Source organism: Pteropus medius, unplaced genomic scaffold (genome assembly GCF_902729225.1).
Source record: "Pteropus medius unplaced genomic scaffold, Ma_sr-lr_union100, whole genome shotgun sequence".
NCBI classification, from domain to species: Eukaryota; Metazoa; Chordata; class Mammalia; order Chiroptera; family Pteropodidae; genus Pteropus; species Pteropus medius.
In genome coordinates this window covers 2,926,651-2,945,861 of record NW_024349800.1, presented here as the reverse complement: position 1 = coordinate 2,945,861, position 19,211 = coordinate 2,926,651, and the positions used below count along the sequence as shown (strand labels likewise).

The window sequence follows — 19,211 nt, the reverse complement described above, 5'->3', positions numbered from 1 at the left end:
ACTGATCATTATCAGGGGCAGGTGTTCTAGTTTGAAATGTCACCAACAATCTTTTTTAAATGTGAACTTTACTGTCTCATAAATTATGGTGGTGTCAACTTTTCATAGCATTATTGGGCAATTACTGGATGGGATGGGATCAGATCTGCTGTTACCTTTTGTGAGAAAAGAGAGAAGGAGCTGAGAAATACATCTGGGTTGGAAAGAAAATGGATCTGTTATGTCCCTTAAACAGGGGTTCCCCACTCCACCCACCTCACCCCATCCCCACCCTGTCATGGACCTGTTAGGAACTGGGCTGCACAGCAGGAAGTGAGTGGCGGGCAGGCAAGCTAGCAAGCCAGCAAGCAAAGCTTCATCTGTATTTGCAGCTGCTCCCTAGCACTAGCATCACCACCTCAGCTCCACCTCAGATCATCGGGCATTAGATTGTCATAGGAGCACCAGTCCCTGGTGCCAAAAAGGTTGGGGACCACTGCCTTAACATAATAGGTACATGCTCAAAAAAATGTTAAATGTTAAAAATGTGAGCTTTGTCTGAATTCAGGAAAACCCTTTATGTGATGGCAATTTGAAGGTAGGATGGTGAAAAATCTTAATTTTCTACTGGCATACATTTTGAGTTAGCAGACATCCTCCCAGCCCTTTCATTTTCAAAGGGGAAAAAAATCAAGTTCTTAACCAGTGTGTCTCCCATAGATTAAGAAAAAACAAAAAACATGCCTAGAACCAGAAAAATCTTTAGAAATTTTTAAAGACTGGCCTTTGGAAATGTTTTTTTTCTCCCAGCCTGGTATTCCTCTGAGGTGGTACATAAATAGCTCAGGGCCCTGAGAGAGTGACAAACTTGTATCAGAAAACAGTTTTTAGGGCCAAGATGAGACCGTCTCCATAATTAAGAATAGTGACAGCTGAAGTTCCTTAAAAGGAACAGCAAAAAAGTTCTCAAACTGTAAGAATCCCCAGAGGGTTTGTTTAAGCACAGATTGCAGGGCCTTATCTTCATTTCTGATTTTATAGGTCTGACATGGGGCCCAAGAATTTGCATTTCTCCCATATTCTCAGATGATGCTGAAGGTATTAGTCCTGGGATCATACTTTGAGAACCACTGGTGTAAAGTATATGAGATTCAATCTCAAATATTTCATAAAATGTGGACTTTCTGAGCTTTTAACCACAAATCACGAAGTGCCAGCAGCTTCTACGATCTCAAGAGATGTAGATTGTCTTTAGCAGTTATCAACATACACTAGGTCCTAATGGTAAATGGGGATACTCCATTTAGGACAAATCCATTTCCTCATTGTTAAATAGGTTAAAACCTATGTTCAGAGGCTTGTGATGAGGGTTAATAAAGTTTTAGTACACATAGCACTTGCCATATTCAATATTTGTTACCATCCTCTATTGTTCTTTACTGCATTCTAGTGCTCTATAACATCTATTGGAAACTGTTCATGGGAGCTAGAGTAAGTTAAAGTCAATAATAAGACAAAGAGATGTGAATTTGAATGGTGATACCCTCACCAAAACCATGCTAAGGAAATTCCATGTTCTGATTCCACTCTTTTAGGACTGTCAATGGCAGGATACCAGCTCTGGTCACCATGGACCCCACTGGACGAGAGCTTCCAATGGCTACGGCACACAACACCTACACCTTCTTCCAAGCACCCCTTTAGGGCTTCCCCCTGCTTCCCACATACCCCTTCTGACCTTGAAGTGCAGCTGTGCTTTCAAGAGGTCACTCTAGTTCTAGACAGCCCATTCTTGGAAACTGGGATGAGTCCCAAGTTACCCTGCCACACATCAGAGCTCCGAACCATAAACAACAAGAAAGGGCTGGTCAGGAAGCCCCAGCCTGTCCGCCTCAGTGGAGTGGATTCCGTCTTTGGCAGGGTCATCACAGCTCAGCCACCAAAGTGGACTGGGACCTTCAGAGTTTCAGACAAGTCAGCCTTTTGCAAAATCATCAGCCGGGAGCACCAGTGGCCCACTGGACTTAAGGAACCTCAGATTCAGATGACAGTGACCATGTGCAAGCAGATGCTGCGCTCTATCCTCTTGCTGTATGCAACATACAAAAAGTGTACCTTTGCCTTGCAACACTCCAAGTAAAGGGTCCCCGTCTGTTTCCTATTCCTCATACCATGCCCTTTGCTATGTGCCTGAAGCTTACAGAAAACTGTTGTAAAGGAAATTTGCTTTTCTGTCAAGCAGTGACAATTCAGGAGCCCCTTTCCTTCTTTCCCCTCCAAAAAGGGGCCAGTGACAGAGCAAGGGAGAACATTTCCATTGTACAATTGGACAACCACTTAAGAGAGTCAAACTAGCACTGACATGTACATGTGACAAAGAACCATTAAACAACCCATATAAACCAATGGGCCTAGTGTGAACTCAAACATCTAAGATCACAATGAATTGGGGAAACAAAGGCATGTCAAAGGAGATATGGATTTCTATATACAAGAGGTTGAAGGGATCTAACATGTATGTGTGGGTCAAGGATTAATTTTAAAAACAAAAAACAACCTCCCCCCCAAAAAAAAAAAAAAAAAAGACAAGAACCTAACCAGCCACACCCTAATATTTACACTAGAGAATACAAAAGTGGCAGAAATATTAACAACTATTAAACAATATATATAACTTGGCAAGAAAGAACTTGGTAGTAGCACTGAAACTGGGCTTTCTGGCAGATGTGAGAGCTCCACATTTAGCTGAAGTGTACTAATGTTCTATTTCTAATAAATTTTAAGTAATTTTGTAGCATTGTTGTAATTAGGTTATAGGTATAACTCAGAAAAAGTGGAAATAAAATATATATACAAAGTCAATATGATTTTGATGGTGCCTCTTCCCACTTTGTCTTATGTTTACATGATGACCAAAAAAATTTTAAAAGCAGCCAAAATGTTCCTCTTGACTTTCTTTGGGCATTGAAAAGAAATTTCATCACTACAAAAAGATCACAAAGATCTTCTCATCCCAAAGAAAGATGGTCCTTAGAACGAGAAACATGATTTTTTGTTAGTAGAACTGATTTTTGGCACTAGTCTTCATTATTTCTCTGCTGAAAATCCAATTCAATTCCATCTAATCCTTGACAAATGAAGGAAATCCAGAAAAGAAAGAAGCTGAGGCAGAACTTAAAACAGAGTTTATTTGTAAACTGGTACAAACCTAAATTCTAAAATAAAAACTAGCATCTAAAGTCCTGAATCATGACTACTCTGCAGCACAGCACTGCCACGTTTGCCCAAACGGATAAGTAATGCTACATGGAATCCTGAGCCAGGGTCCTTCATGATGTTAGATAATCTATAAAATTCACAATTAAGCTGATTCAATAAAGCCTCCACTTTGAGGACAAAATAGGATGCTTCCAGTGAGAAAGGCAGACAGCAGATTTCAAACCCTGAACACAAAATGGTTAGGCTGGCAGAGATGGGGAGGCGGCATCAGTCTTTCTGTGGTCTAATCAGTCATCATCGCTCTCATCACTATCTTTTTCTCCATCACTTGCTTCATCATCATCACCATTCTACAGGGCAAATGATAATTAAATACTTTAGGTCACCTGGATGATCCCATGAATTACAAATCTACTCCCACAGGATTTAAAACTGTACTGTACCGTTAAAACAAATGATAGGTTTTAAACCACTTTGAAAAATGAGTCAGAAGGTCATTCTTGCATCATGACCTCTAAGTCAAGACCATGGTCGAGCCATGGCCCTCCTGCTCTACTGCATGTATGTGACATAGGAACAAAGTGGACATTTACTATAGAATAAAATGTTTGTTAAATTAAAAATTCTGCTGTATCTCAGCAGAAATCCAGTGTAACATTCACTCTGGCTACAACTCTAATCTTGGAGGTCTGCTTAGGAGAAGGTACCAAACGAATAGCATTTGTCTGGCTCAAATTTTTACGAGAACATGGTACAGGTATACTATACAAATAAAATGGAAGACCATGTAGTAAAATAATTTTCATACTAGGTGATCTTTCTGCATTAGCCTCATATTACATTATAGAGAGGCTCCATAGGAGGGGTTCTTAAATCTGAGCTTTTTAGTGTCTATAACCCACCTGAATTGCAATAAAATTTTACAAACATGTACATTTTTCTTTAACTTGCTTTAAAGTTTCAAAAGTATCTGTAGTAGCCTAGAAAAGAATAAGAATCCCTACTGTGATTTTAGTCCTCGGTGGTGGCAGCTTTTGCTTCTGTGCTTTGGTTTTAACCGAATGTGTTCACATTTCTATTTTATATAGTCAAACCATCATGTTTAAATGGTTTAACTCATTCTTCTCAACACTCTGAGAACATTCTGACCTCTTTTCTCCCCTCTAATATGATTTTAAATATGAATTCAGGGAAAATCAGAGGCTATAATTGAAGTTTTCAACTCTATAATGTATGCCACAACTTGAGATAGTTGACCAATTATAAGACTGTGGGTTTTTTTCCTGGCCCCCCAGAGAATTCATATAAGCCAAGAAGCTTTTTTGGAAGGACTGGAGATGGGCATAGAAGTCTTTTTCTATAAATATAAACAGGGAAAATTCTGCAATTTTTCTACCAACTCAGAATAATTAAGAGAATGCAACATCAATGCTACACTCTGGTGCCTTATGCAGAGATACCTCCACTGCTTTGCTCTTGGAGACCTGGGATGATGTGTCATCCTCACTCTCATTTGCTGCGCTTTCCTGGGAATTCTGGGATATAATCTCTTCACCCTAGATGTGGATGGGCCAAGACAAATGGTGGGTTATAATAATCACATTTGGAGTCTAAAGGAGAGAAAGGCTTAGTTTACAGGCAATACAAAGGAAGATATTTTAGCCATTTGAACATGGTCAAACATGGGCACCAAAATGTTATCCACCATCCAGAGAAGTGATAATCAACCCAAGGTTTCTGAGATACATGTCGCTCTGGTATAATATGTAGTTTTTTTTTTTTTTAAGAAGCCCATCTTTGTATTCTAATATACTAGATTTTACAAGGCCAGACTGTACTGGTGACTCAGTTATTGTCGAATTCAGTTTTAAAATTTTCCAAATATCTTAAGATATACGACCATCAACACACAAAACATGAATGGCCATGTAGAAGCTGAAATGAATTAAGAACATTAGCTTTGGAGCAGGACTGAACTCATACCTTGTGGCTCCACTCATTGATGAACTTCAATTTTCTCACAGAAGCAACAGTGTCTACCTTATAAGGTTGATGTCACAAAAGGGAGCTAATTTTCTGGGGTACTATTTTTTTCATATATCAGATTATAAAACTCAGGTATTATAAGTATGTATAAGAAGGGCTTGGATCCTAGTTGAAAAATGCTATAACTCTAAAGCAGTACTATAAGCAACATGAAATTTTTTAGCCAATTAGTCAGACAACTGAACAACCTTTGAAATGCTCACTTGTTAAAATTAGCCAGAGAATAATTTCAGGAATCAGACAGACTGGTTTAGGAAAAAACCCAAAACAATTAAAATAAAGTTTGTCCATATACAAAAATGTTATGAGTCTACCCTCACTAGGACAGGACTTAAAGGCATCCCTCTGGCTGAGGAGAGAGGTTTTATTGATCTGGCTCCCCTATTTCCTTGTTTGTATCAGTGGCACATTTTGGAAACTTTGTTGGCTGGGATGAGGGGTACAGCCCATGACCAGGCCCCATAGGCATGACCAGGCCTCAAAGGCAAAGTACCCTAATTTTAAGAGCTGAATGGCCCAAACTTGAGAGAAAAGCAGCCTTACTGAGAGGGCAGGGCTCAGGTGACCTCCCTTACATACCTAACAATGCTCTCAAAAAAAAAAAAAAAAAAAAATAGAAGTAAGAGATTATCACTGGCAGGGCCCCAGGCTTACCTGTAAGTCCCGGTTTTTGAGATTTCCCAGCCAGAAAGCCTCCCTGCAATTGTTAAGGATGAGCATCGCTTTCACTCTGCAAACTAACAGCTCCAGGATCTTTTTGAGCAAAGGCACATGTTTGGTGAGCTTTGTATCCTGGTGAATCTGAATGGAAACAAATGCACCTAACTGAGTTTACCATCATGCTTCCATATTTCCTACACAGAAACTTTTGCATTCCTGACATCTTGAACACTGTATTAAAAAAAGCATAAGCCCTGCTAGAATAGGCCAGAGACACGTTCCATCAAAGAGCAGTAGTTTGGCAGAGAACTCGGAAGAGAATGGCAGCTGTCCTTCAAGCTGAGATTGCCTAGAAAACATACCACCAACACTTCTTTATAACCTTTTATTGACCAATTATCAATGCATTTACTTAAAATACTCTTGAACATATATTACACTGATATTAAACAACAAAGAGTAGCCCTGTTTAGCTGAGAGTTCTTAAATTTTCACTGTTCAGCACATTCTAAATTTAGAACCAGGGGAGAAAGTGAGTAATAGGAACTGGATCTAAGAATCATTTGGTTTGCCAGTGACTGCAGAACTCTATGGTTCTGTGCTTTTTCACACAAAAAGCTAAAATGGTTCAACTGTAGGCTTCAAGTGGAAAAGTCCTTTAATGCTAAAATGTTCTCACAAGAGACAGATGTGTTCCTTGACACGTAAGTAGTACAGCTAAAAAGTTAAAGCTACTTTTAGAACCACCTCTTGTCTCCAGCAGAGAGTCATTACTTACATAATATTCCACCTCCCCAGTGTACTTTGTAGCAGTAACACATGCACCAACATTCCATATCTCTCACCAAAGAAGGAAATGGGACTATGGAGTCTGAGCCCAATTTCAGGTGCAAAAACTTCCCTCTAGATGACTGCCTGATTTTAACCAGAACCTAAGGATCTGACCACTTTGAATAAACTGCCTTTGGACTGAACAGTCCCAAAAATAAAGGCTCAAGAAGGATAAAAAAGAGAAAAAGAACTGAGGCCTGTGTATCTCCTAATCTCGACTGTTGATTAAGCCAAAAGGCAGGCTGGTGATATGCTGACCTCCTTTCCCTCTTACCTTGGAATGCCCACACAGGTGATGAAGCAGCCTCGTGTCCAACTGGAAAGTTTCCAGTAAGCTCAGAACATCTTCCTATAACAAACAAAATTCATAATTGCCATACAAATTACTCTCATTTCATTTTACATGCAAGATATCCTTGCAACCAAGGGCTCCAAAGAGGATAAAACCTGCAGATTCTGGCTGTCTATCAATAATCATCTTAATTTGGCCCTCAAATAGCAGAAGTGATGGCTAGCTGTCCTCCCCTTTCTTTTTATGGGTTATGAGGGACCAACCAAATATTGTGAGAATGTTGTGCAATGCTCAACTTGCTAAATATGTGTGAGGAATCATCTGTTTCTATCCTTATTTAACTACTTTAGCCCTGGATCCCAGCTGGCCAAAAAAAACAAAACAAAAAACAAAACAAAACAAAAAACCTCTCAAGACAGTCCATTATAACAGCAAAGAGTTTAAGACAAAAATCAGATCTTATTTTTTAATTATTCCTGAGTGGACCTAGAGAAGCATAAAAGAATAAGCAAACAACACATTAACATATGAGGTCCTGGGAGTTTAACAACACAATAAAATCAAACTAAAAGGAATAACCACACCCCAGATCTGAAGTAGAAGTAGGAAGGTGAGTTTCATTCAGAGTGGGTCTGAGTTCAGCTTACTTTGGAATATTCAGTCCTAAATGGGCATCTCTAGCGATAGCTGAAGTGGATGAAAAATGCCCAAGTAGAACTGTGGCCCAGACTAGGCAAGAGGACTTGCCCCCAAGCCTAGCCTAGGAGTCACCATAAACATATCTTCTGAATAACTATACAGAGCATGTCTTTGCTTTCTGTTCTCGGTTCTTACCCGGTGTTTTCTAAAACTGAAGTCTAGGAGCGGCATACACTGCTTCAGAAATGCTTCCACAAAGAGACGCCCATACTGAAGAAGAGAAGAGATATACTGGTGATGACCTCTGGCTGAGGTCTTTCACCTGAAAGGCCACTGCCTAAGGCAGCATAGCATCCCCCAGCCCAGGGTTATATTTTCTTATTTTTGTACATAAAAGATAAATTGGGAGGGGTCCAAATGGTTAATTTGGATAATGCAAAAACTAAATGGGCCTACTAACTAAGCCTAGAATTAGGCAGATTTACCTACAGTCAATAGATAGGAGCCTTGCTCAGCTTAAGAGTGAGGGCATAGATGAACAGATGGGAACTACATCTTCCTAAGGACAACATACTCCCAAGAGGAAAAAATTGGGTAATGCTGAGAAAGCACATTCCCAGTTGCCAGATTTACCAACCACATAAATTACTCCCCCTACTCACCCATCTCCCACACTGGCACCAGGGTAGAACGAGTAAAAAGAGAGATGCCAGAAGAATGGGGTGACATCAACTCGGAAGGAACCATAAGAAGTGGGGAAGAAGCATTCTCCCCATAACATTCACTAGCTTTTAACCCATTAGGTATACCATCAAATCTAGGGCTAATCCAGGCTATTCCCATGGGAGGAGAATTCAGCAGTTATGAGGATATCAGCTCCTACATTTATGAGGCCACCCCTGGGCTTTAAAAAAGAATCACACACTCCACATTCTTCTGTTACCTGAGAAGGAATAACAGGGGGTGACTACTGCTCCTGAAATCAGTTGCCCTGAAGCCAGTCCTCCTAGTTCTAAGACTAAAACCAAAAGTTTTTCACTTATACGAAAACTGGCTTCTTTAGTTATCCAACTGTTATAGGAAAATGTATCTACTGTCTTTTCTAAACTACCACCTGTTAGCATAGATTCAAGACTCTGGCTTGTGGGCAAGGTATTAAACAATTTCTCCCAGCTGAGGCCCTCTCTAGAGACCCACGGGAAGAAAAAATATTAAAGAAGGCTCAGTTGATCTCTCACCTTCAAACATATATGTAGAACAGGACGACTATCAAAAACCTGGAGAGATGTAAGACAAGAAACCAAAGCTGAGGTATGCTCCCTTGAGCCCCCAGCCTCTTTCCCATTGTGCAAAGCACAGCTTTTGATGTTGTAGAGAATTCTAAAATGAAGAAGGCTTGTCAACAGTTAAATTAATTACAAAGCAGAATAAAGTAATCATCATAATTAAAGTTCAAGAAAAGGGAGAGGGGAACAGTAAGGAACAAGAAATTGATTCCAACTGGGGATGTTAAGAAGATGGCATTATAGAGGTCCAAAATCTTGATCTGAAGCTTTAAGAAAGAGTGGATGAGAGGCGGAAAGGAGAGAAGAAAATGACCTTCTAAGCTGGGGAATAGCCTAAGCAAAATCATGGAGTAGGTGAGAGTACAGAGTGTGCCTGAGGGATAAAGAAGGCATTCAGGGTTGGAAGAGGGAGATAGTGGGGCATGTGCCTAGATCACAGAGGACCTAAGGTGAAGTGAGTAGGAGAATGACACATGGAAGGAGCCATTAAATAATAAATACTGTGGCACAGATGACAAGGAGGAAGAGAGAGAAGGAAAAAGGAATTGCTTAGGAAGAGAAGGGGTTATCCAAGATGGGTAGGGGCACAAGGGAAGAAGACAAGGAAAGACGGTCCCCCAAAGAAGGGCAGGGAGAGGAGCAGAGATAGATCATTTTGGAAACCAGGACACCTGTTGGTTTCTACAGTCAGCCAGCGAGATGGGTAGAGGGGCCTCCATACTCACCTTTATCAGGTTAATTAGGATACTAAAGTCTCGAACAGCCATATTCCAGTAAAGGAGCTTCTCTTCATGAATCTGGGGACACATACAAGCACTTCCGAATCACAGACAAATACATCTCTCACTGTACTCCTACTAATACCTAGTTCTTGAATTACACAGCAATTCAGAAACTAAGCCACTTATCCTCCTAAAGAGATGTGGTAACTAGTGTACCCACAAGATAGTTCTGAGGCCTGTGTATATATGGAAATATTAGGGAACTTTATGAAGACTTTCTAGTAAGATGGCTCCTCTTCAGTAATTTCCAAGTAGGAAAAAGCCTCTGCAATACACCTGTGACTTCTTTGATTCTCTATGCTAGCTTATGCTCTCAGCAGTCTAGCTGAGTTCTGGTTAGCAGTACCACCACATCTCAAACAGGCTTGCTCATCTCATGCCAGATCACAAGCAGTACCCCACTGGGCATGTGAAGTTGCAACCAGGGACATTTTTTCCAGAGCTAGGGCTGTGGAGCAGTCCAAGCTTTTTCCTGGGCAAGAGCCAGGGAAAACAGAGCCCAATCCTCCCTCCAACAGAGGAAAAGACAATTAAGCCAGGAGCTCTTTGAAAAAAAAAATCCCGAATCTCAGTAAATCAAAGGAAATAGCTTAGGAGAAACCCTAGACCCAAGGAATAGAAGAGTCAGCAGCTTCCAAGTACAGCAAGTCTTCAAATAACATCATTTCATTCAGTGTTGTTTTGTTTTACAATGAGCCAAAAAAAAAAAAAAATCTATTCATGGCCAGGGCCACTGTCTGTGTGGAGTTCGTATGTTTCCCCATGTCTGAGTAGGTTTTTTCCAGGCACTCCGGTTCCCCCCTATATCCCAAAGATGTGCACGTTAGGTTAATTGGCGTGTCTAATGTTCCAGAATGAGTGTGTGTGTGTGTGCGCGCGTGCGTGCGTGCGCGCGCGCCAGGAGATGGAATGGCGTCCTGCCCAGGGTGGGTTCCGTACCCCGAGCTACGGAGATAGGCTCTGGCCAACTGTGACCCTGAACTAATATAAGTGAGTTAGTAAATAATTACCTTACTTGTTTTTATTAACCTTTCTTAAATATGTATATGGCTCACATTTCAATGTTTAATATTAAGAAGTGTTTTGGGTTGTTATTTATAAGTTTTAATGATGTTTTCATGACCAGAATTATGCCATAGGAACTTAACTCTTGTTTATATCAATTAGCCTACGGTAAATTGGTTTCATTATATACAAAGTTTCACTTAAAGTCAAAGTTTCACTTAAAGTCACAGTTTCCAAGAACCTATGGACAGCATTAAGTGAGGACTTACTATAATCCAGAGTCTACTTCTTGGGGTGGGAGTATTTGACTCACCTGCTGCGAGTCTGCTGCTGTGCCAGCCTGAATAGTTTTCACTGTCTTCTCTAGTTCACCCATCATCACACGGAAGAAAATGACAAAGGTCTGCCTAGAAGAGGGGAAGAGCATGTACACGTATGGGTGATGCACTGGTTAGAAAGAACTTCCTGGGAAGAAGCCAAGGAAAAGTCATTTTCTTCCCCAACACTCTGAATGTCCTTTCACTAAGATCCACCGTAAAAGGATGGGAGAGTGGGAAGGATTTAGAAATAAGCCCAAGATGGCATATGAAACAATAGAATTAACTTTATAAAGGGAGACAGTGTGCTGGAATGGAAAGAGCAATGAAGTGGCGGTGAGAAGATCTGACTTTAGGTTCCTAGCTCCATATTTACTTTACCAACTATAAAAGCTTGAGCAAGTTCCCTAACTTTCATTTTCCTCATCAGTAAAATAGGGTTATTAATACCTACTTCACGTAATCCTCAAAAAAGATCAAATGAGATAAAGAATGTAAAGGTGTTTTATAAACTGTAAATACCATACAAATGTAAGATGACCATTAATATTGAGACACAAAACCCACTAAGTGAGATAAACAGGATTAGATACAATAATCACTTTATCCTTCTAAAGGTGGTTAAAATGTTGAAAAAAATAATCTCACATTTAAAGGATGAAAGTACTAATAGAAGTTTGGTGACTAAATATTCATTGTCTTTGAAACTATTGAAAATTCAGTCTTCAATAAGGTCCTTTCACCTGAGTTGGCTGAGAGCCCAGTAGACATTCTATGTGTTAAACGAATGATTGTATCTACCATCTGTATTAGAATCAGATGAAGAATGAGGTAGTTATTTTAGAAAATACATATATTGGACAGTGTGATTCTAACTTAGGGAAAGAACCAGAGGAGAGAACTCCCTTACCTGGTCAATGTAGGGAACGTGGAAGAAGATGCATCTTTAGAAGAGTTGATCAGTTCTGGGACACCAACACCAGCAATCTCCTCTATGGCCTTCAGAACACTGTCCGTGTGCTCCAGGTAGATGCTACATTGAGAGCCATAGGAGTATGAACGCATGTTACAGATTTCCTAACTCAAGTTTTCTTTCTTGATTTACTACTAGGTACTAAGCTTTAAAATAACTACTGATATTAAAAAACATTTTTTAAATAAAGATTCCAGATTCTTGGCAGGAGGTAAAAAAAAATGATGTCTCAATTGGAAATATAGTTAAGACACCTTGGAAGTGATGAATTTGTCTTGAATATGGTAGGTAATAAAGAAATATCCGACTCATTGGATAAAAAGGTAGAATACAACTGCAGACTCCTCTACTTCCTCTATAATGATAAGAAACAGGTTGACAACAGAAAACAGAACTAGAGGATCTTATGATCCTCGTATTCAAAATCCTGTTAATTTCAAACCTATTTCATTGCTTCCAAGTTCTCCCTAACCAAAGTAATTTCTCTTTGACCAGATGAAGAACCCAAACACTGGCAAAATGGAAGGCTCTTTGGCTCATGGAAAGGAACCAAGCACCTCACCCAAGCAAAGCATGTAGCTGGTCATTAGGGATGCTGCTCTTCTCTTTCTCCCCATTTGGCCACAACCGACAGAGGAACTGTCTGGCCAGGGAAGCTGTTGAAGAAACAAGACAAAGTCATCTCACTCTTGTTTTTCAGGCTTTTGGGGATAATTATTGATCAAAAGAATTATTCTTTTATATTTACTATAAAGTTCCTGGTCTAACAGACAATTTGAAAAAAGCTGTCATTGGTTCCTGCTCTAAGACCCAAGAAGTCCCATCCTCTCACTCCACCTTGACACACACCCACAAACATGAACTGTATGTATGTATATATATATATATATATATATATATATGTATATATATATACACACACACACACACACACACACACACACACACAGAGGAAAGGAATGCTGCTAGGCAGTGGAAAAGCCAACCTTGTTCCTCCTGGGCAGGCCAATAAGCAGTGGCCACCTCACAGATTCAGACATATGAATAAGAAAGGTTTGTTTTGCATTTTCTTCCTGCTTTCTGTCTGTGCTGACATTAGGTTGTATAAATCAGTGAGCTGCACACCCACAGTTATGAGGAGATTTATGTGTAAAACATACAAGGTCCTAGAAAGCCCCAAGTTTATAAGCTTGAGTTATTAATCCTATTTATGAAGGAAAAAAAAGAGACTCTGGGCCCATCACCAATTTTTTCTTTTTTCTGGGCAGGAGCTGTAGATTTCTCCAAAATGACCATCAAAAGTCTGAGGAGATAAAGAGCAGACTGGAAACTGGGAACACTGCAATGAAAATTCTGCAAGTAATGGAAGCTCTGGCTGTAAGGAGACAAAAAAAAAAAAAAAAGCATCACAAGTATTACAGATATATCTAAAACCATGAATTGCTCAAGTCCACTTTATGGTCTAATTAGAATCCTTATTTTTAGGTGCTTTAGTAGCAATCTTCTTTCAAGACCTTGATAGAGAACTGTAACTTTGTATGGAGAAAGCTAGGGCAGAACAGAGTCCAGTGGGTGAAATGCAGGTCTTGAAGGGGTCATGTGTGCCAAGATTTCCAATTACTAGTCTAGGGCATGCTTAAATGTGCAACCCTGGATCAAGGCCTTAGGCAACACACTGAGAAAAATGTTTAAATTCTGACTTCATAGGAACAAAGTGAAAGGAAATTATAAGGCAGAGAAAGCAGAGCTTTTAATAAATGTACCATATATTTCATCAGCTTTCAATACACTGAAGTAATTAATGGGAGATAGGAGTCACAATTAATCCAAAATTGTAGTTGAAATAAAACTAGAGTCAATCCGATTGATTGGTGGGAAGAAAGTCAAACAAATTTAAAAGTACTGTATTTAAAATAAAATAAGGTCCTGCCCTAGAGGTAGAGATGGTAAGCATTGATTGCGGACCCTGTGATAGCTGAGGCTATCAGGGGAGGTGAGAGAAAGACCAACTACTCTGGTTGAAGCTGGAGTAGGAGGCTGGGAGCCAAGCCCCGTAGATCTCCTCAGCTCCCTCCTCCACTGCCTAGCCTTCAACCTAGGCTCCTCTTCTAAGATTAGGAGAAAGATACAGGTAATCAGTGATAACTAGCTGCTATCTAATTACCCAGCTCTACTGGGAGACAGAGTAGGTCCTGGGAAAATCGAGAGTTGACAATATAGATATTCAGTGTTATCATCATCATTACCTGAAAAGGCAAACTTTACAAGATGAAAGATGCATAAAGATTTAGTATTTGTTCAACAGTTTCTGATGCTTCAGGATTTGTCTCAATTCATAGGTGAAAAAGCTCACATAAAAGCAGCTGAAAACATTAATTTTTCTCACAACTTCTGAGAGACATCCAAATTGTTTCCAAGAAATCTTGCCAATCTTGTTCCTAGGAGTTTCTCGGGATATGTAGTCAGACCCACCTGAGCAGTTCCTCCAAGGGCTGGTCAGGCTCTCTCTGCTTCAGTCGGTTAGTAAGGACCTCGAGGGCTAAGTATAGTAAATTATGATTTTCAGGTTGGAAAAATCCACTCCTAAGGGAAAGTCAAGGTAAGATGGTTTAGTTTAGTTTCAGGAAGATTGCTTGGAGAGCATTTGAGGGTCCTAGCCTCCAGTCTGTACCATCAATAAATAAGTCAAGAGAGAAAAAAGGAGAACTGAAATACTGAAAGTACTCAAGTGCCAAGTTCAGTCACAGTTCTCAGTATCGGATTAGAAGCTGAAGTATACCCAAAACAGTCTTTCCTTAAACACCTAACAATCTGCCTAGATTTAGTTCCAAGGGAAAAAAACTCCCCTTCATTCCCTACATTTTAGGGTTAAGTCTCAGTCTTCTCCAAAAAAAAAGAATAATTTTGTCAAATTGCTAAATCAATGTCTAATCCATAGTAGGCGCTCAATTCTTTTTTATATTAATAAGTCAAGTCTTGACAATTCCTTTCCAAGCCAAGGCCATCAATCTTAGGCCAGGCCCTTATCATCACATGTTGACCATGTCAACACCTTTTGACTGGTCTTTTTACATTCCTTTCCAATCTCTCCTGCACACTGCTGCCAAAGGAGTTTTCCTAAAACATTGCTTTCATTACATTATGGCTGTGATCATAAAACTCCAAAATTTCTTCCCCGGACAACATTCAAATTCTTCTGCTTGACCTTCAAGGCCCAGCACAATCTGACCCCCTAGATCTACTCCTCTAGAAACATTTCCACATCACCACAAGTAGTCTTTCTTCCTTTCAACAAATGTATTTCAAGGACCTATTATGGGTCAGGTTCTTTTCTTTTTTCCTTTGGACAGCTTTGAGGTAAAGCTGATGTATAATAAACTGCATATATTTAAAATGTTGAATTTGATCAGCTGACTTACATATAAACCCATGAAGCCACCATGACAATGACATAATGAACATATCCATTACCACCAAGTTTCTTTGTATTTCTTTGTAATCTCTCCCTCCCTCCATCCTCCTTCCGAACGCGAGGCAACCACTGATCTGTTTTCTGTAACTACAAGATTATATACTTTTCCTAGAATTTCATATAAATGAAATAAAATACTACATACTCTTGGGATCTCACTTTTTATTCAATATAATTCTTTTTTCATCCATGTGGTTGCATGTAGTATTCCACCATATGGACATAACGCAATTTGTTTATCTGTTCATTGGCTAATGGACATGGAGTTGTTGCCAGTTTGAGGCTATTACAAATAAAGGTACTATAAATATTCATGCACAAGATTTTGTGTTAGACATATGCTTTCATTTCTCTTGAGTAGAATGGCTGGGTCGTATGGTAGGTGTATGTCTAACTTTTGATGGAAATGCAAAAATGTTTTTAAAAGTTGGTGTACCATTTTATAGTCCCACCAGCAGCATGTGAGAATTCTAGTTGCTCTACGTCCTCGCCAACACTTGGGAAGGTAAATCTTTTTAATTTAGCCATGCTATACTTTTTATTTTGCATTTCCTAAATAACTAATACTATTGAACACCTTTGCATGTATTTATCTGCCATCCATATATCTCCTTAATGAAGCATCTGTTTAAATCTTTTGTTATGCACTGTTCTTAAGTCTTGAGGATACAACCATGACTGGTATCATAGAGCTCACAGTCCAGCAGGGAAGACAGATAAAAAAGTAAGTACATGTAATAACATGTAATAAGTCTTATCATAAGAGAATACCAGAGTATTAGGGAAGAAGTAAGGATCGAAGAGGCAGAAAGGAGGCTAATCTGCCCTAGGGATCAGAGAAGACGCCTCTGAGGAAGTGAAGCTTAAATCCAGATCTCAAGATTGAGTTAGAAAAGACTGGGGAACAAGGGGGATGAAGATTCTGGTAGGATGAGTATGTGTGATGTGTTTCAAGAGAAAGCTATATAGGGTGCTGAGTTAATTCAGTAGAGCTGGAGGGCAGAGTATAAGACAATGAGTGGGATAGCAGGAGTCAGATAGGGTCTTAGCAGCTAAGTAAAAGAGTTGAAACTCAAGAAAAATCCAAGGAGAATCAGAAATCAAAGCTGGGATAGGGTAAGATGGAGTTTGCATTGGGAAGATCACTGTGACTGCTGTGTTTAAGGATGGACCGAGGGAGGGCAACTGAGAGGCAGAGAAATCAACTGTAAAAATAATCTAGTCCAGGTGAGAGATGACAGGAATCTGGAATCAGAAGGGGAGGAGGGGAACAGGTGGCTATTTAGATCTCTTAGGGACCAGTGCTCCTATGAGAATCTAATGCCTGATGATCTGAGGTGGAGCTGAGGTGGTGATGCTAATGCTGGGGAGCAGCTGCAAATACAGATGAAGCTTCGCTTGCTTGCCCGCTGCTCACCTTCCGCTACGTGACCTGGTTCCTAACAGGCCATGGACTAGTACCAGTCCACGGCCCAGGGGTTGGGGACCCCTGATCTAAAAGATAAAATCAACAGGATTTTGAGATCTGATATAGGTGAGAGAAAAGGTAAAGTAGAGGAAGGAACAAAGAAAAACTCCTGGTTTCTGGCTCAGTTGATAGTGCCATTTACCTAGCCAGGCAAAGCTGAAGAAGTGGTGGTAAGAATGATACACTCCATTTTAGATGTGATGAGTCTGAGGTGTAAATGACACATCTAAGGGGGTGTTGAGTAGGAAGCTAGATATAAATACCAGTAGCTCAGAAGACAAATTTTAGCACAAATTTAAGCTTGGGTGAGATTGCCCAGGAAACCCATATAATGAGAAAAGAGGGACCAGGGCCCAGCACTGAGGAACAAAATCATTTAAGAGGACACACCTCCTTCATTTCTACTTTTATCCCGTGTCTTTCCTGCTATGCCTTCTGGCCATTTCCTTTACCTATCAAAAGGCCATCTACTCTTCATGGGCCTGATGAAGTTCCATTGCTTCCCTGAAAGTGTCCCCAAATACTACAGCTCCAACTGTGCTAAACTCTTTAACATGTAATCTGGAATTTATCCAGAACTTGTTTAGTAACAACTTAAGTAACCTTCTCTCCCCTGTTATTACAGAAAGCTTGCCACAGCAAACTCCGCTAAGAATCAGATTGCCAGGTTTGTTAAACACTAGCCAATAGCAAGTCATCTAATATTCAAATGAATTAATAGCGACTCTTTAAGACAGAGGGTGCAAGATCAAATGAAATGATGCAGACAAAAACTCTCCAAAAAGAATAAGCATGATATTTACGTAAGACTTTGGAGGCTTTTCCTCCTTTTCTATATACTTCGATGCCTGATGATTGTCAAGTAAAAGCAAGTACATACTGGATTATCTCTACCTACTGGACTTGCCACATACTCACCAAGCAAAAAGCCCATGAAATATCTGCAGTATCCTCTGATAGCAAGAAGACATTAGGTGGTACTCCTGAACTTGCATTCCTGGTCCATCAACCATACCATGATTCTCAGCAGCCAAGCACTAAATGGAAAAAATGCTTTAGGACAGTTTCTTCAGCAATTGCCTTCATTTTCTTTCAATATTTCTCAGCCAAAAATTAAATATCTTGTTCACTTAGTGATTTCCAAGTGTCTATAATAATAAAATAGGCATCTGACCTGAAAATAGTTGTGAATATTCTCCAGATGGTTACACATTGGGGTCATCAGTTGAACAATACAACGGGCAATTTCTTGGGCAGATCTCTGATGGAGATGTGAGAATCCAATATTCTGGTTTCCTTTACTCTATAATAAATTCAGAGTTACTGGGGAAGAAACTGCCAGATAGCTTCTCTGAAACTAAGAGTTCATTATAAGATTTAGTTAAACCTGTGCTACCAGGTAGGGGTGGATAAACAAATAAATTGCTTGCTTAACATTCTATTCTGACAGAGGGATCTTAAGAGCTCCATCACCAAATAACAAAGAGATTGGCTTCTGTAGGCTATGACCAGAGTTTGAGAAGTATAGACCCATAATTACTAATGAGATAAAGCTCACAAATTTATCTCATTAGTAATCTCATATACAAATCATTTAGGCTGATAAGAATGTAAAACAAGTAGTGAGTACAAAGAAGAATCAAGTAACTGGATATATTGTTTACATGTTTACACCTAAAATTTTCACATTTTGTTGTTTACATCATCCAACCACTTCAACAGATGCTATGGCATATTTGTATGCCATATTACACATTCAAGGTTCTGGCCTTCTCTAGACAGACAACTACTACACTGAAGCTTGGGTATGGGCTTAGTTTGGGAGGCTTTTAAAATGAAAACCTGAACACAGAACAGGATTAAGGAATGCTCGGGGCATTTAGAAAAACATTCCCTGCTTGGGGTGGCTTTTTCATTTTCTCTGTTTCAAAATTCCTTTCTAAAGCAATGTGAATATGGTCTTGCAGTGAGGCTACCCAGTGGCCTAAACACAATGCCAGAGAAGTGATAACTTATTCACTAATAAGACCTCCTTTTTCTAAATCCATTAAGGCCAGGGCATGTACTTCTGTCCATACTAACCTTGAGGAAGGGGACTCTCCTGGCAACAGAAGGTGTCAGCATATTCTCCACCTTGTAGGAGAGATCTTCCAGTAAGAAAAGCAGCTCAGGGGCCTGAAGTTGCACAACTTCTGTAGCCTGTCCCAAAGAAGAAGGAAAGAATAATTTCAAGCATGTCCTA

General features: G+C 39.8%; 2 protein-coding genes across 4 annotated transcripts in view; one reads left to right on the top strand and one right to left on the bottom strand.

The window, feature by feature from the left end:
- Window positions 1–1,580: 1,580 nt before the first annotated feature.
- On the top strand, window positions 1,581–2,398 carry FANCD2OS (FANCD2 opposite strand). Its single transcript, XM_039886724.1, has one exon. It carries the CDS (start codon window positions 1,583–1,585, stop codon window positions 2,117–2,119), a length of 537 nt encoding a protein of 178 aa, XP_039742658.1. The 5' UTR covers window positions 1,581–1,582; the 3' UTR covers window positions 2,120–2,398.
- A 744-nt stretch (window positions 2,399–3,142) lies between these two features.
- Window positions 3,143–19,211, bottom strand: part of FANCD2 (FA complementation group D2) — a 51,675-nt gene continuing 35,606 nt past the window's right edge. For all 3 annotated transcript variants that reach the window (XM_039886717.1, XM_039886720.1, XM_039886718.1), the window contains 15 exons: window positions 19,052–19,168; window positions 18,144–18,272; window positions 17,888–18,006; window positions 14,502–14,612; window positions 13,274–13,404; window positions 12,592–12,685; window positions 11,967–12,089; window positions 11,053–11,146; window positions 9,678–9,749; window positions 8,905–8,943; window positions 7,862–7,936; window positions 7,010–7,084; window positions 5,899–6,045; window positions 4,659–4,754; window positions 3,143–3,548 (listed from right to left, as the gene is read on the bottom strand). In XM_039886717.1, the coding sequence (XP_039742651.1) occupies window positions 3,486–3,548; window positions 4,659–4,754; window positions 5,899–6,045; window positions 7,010–7,084; window positions 7,862–7,936; window positions 8,905–8,943; window positions 9,678–9,749; window positions 11,053–11,146; window positions 11,967–12,089; window positions 12,592–12,685; window positions 13,274–13,404; window positions 14,502–14,612; window positions 17,888–18,006; window positions 18,144–18,272; window positions 19,052–19,168 (1,485 nt within the window). In that variant the 3' untranslated portion in view covers window positions 3,143–3,485. The remainder of the gene's footprint in view (window positions 3,549–4,658; window positions 4,755–5,898; window positions 6,046–7,009; window positions 7,085–7,861; window positions 7,937–8,904; window positions 8,944–9,677; window positions 9,750–11,052; window positions 11,147–11,966; window positions 12,090–12,591; window positions 12,686–13,273; window positions 13,405–14,501; window positions 14,613–17,887; window positions 18,007–18,143; window positions 18,273–19,051; window positions 19,169–19,211) is intronic.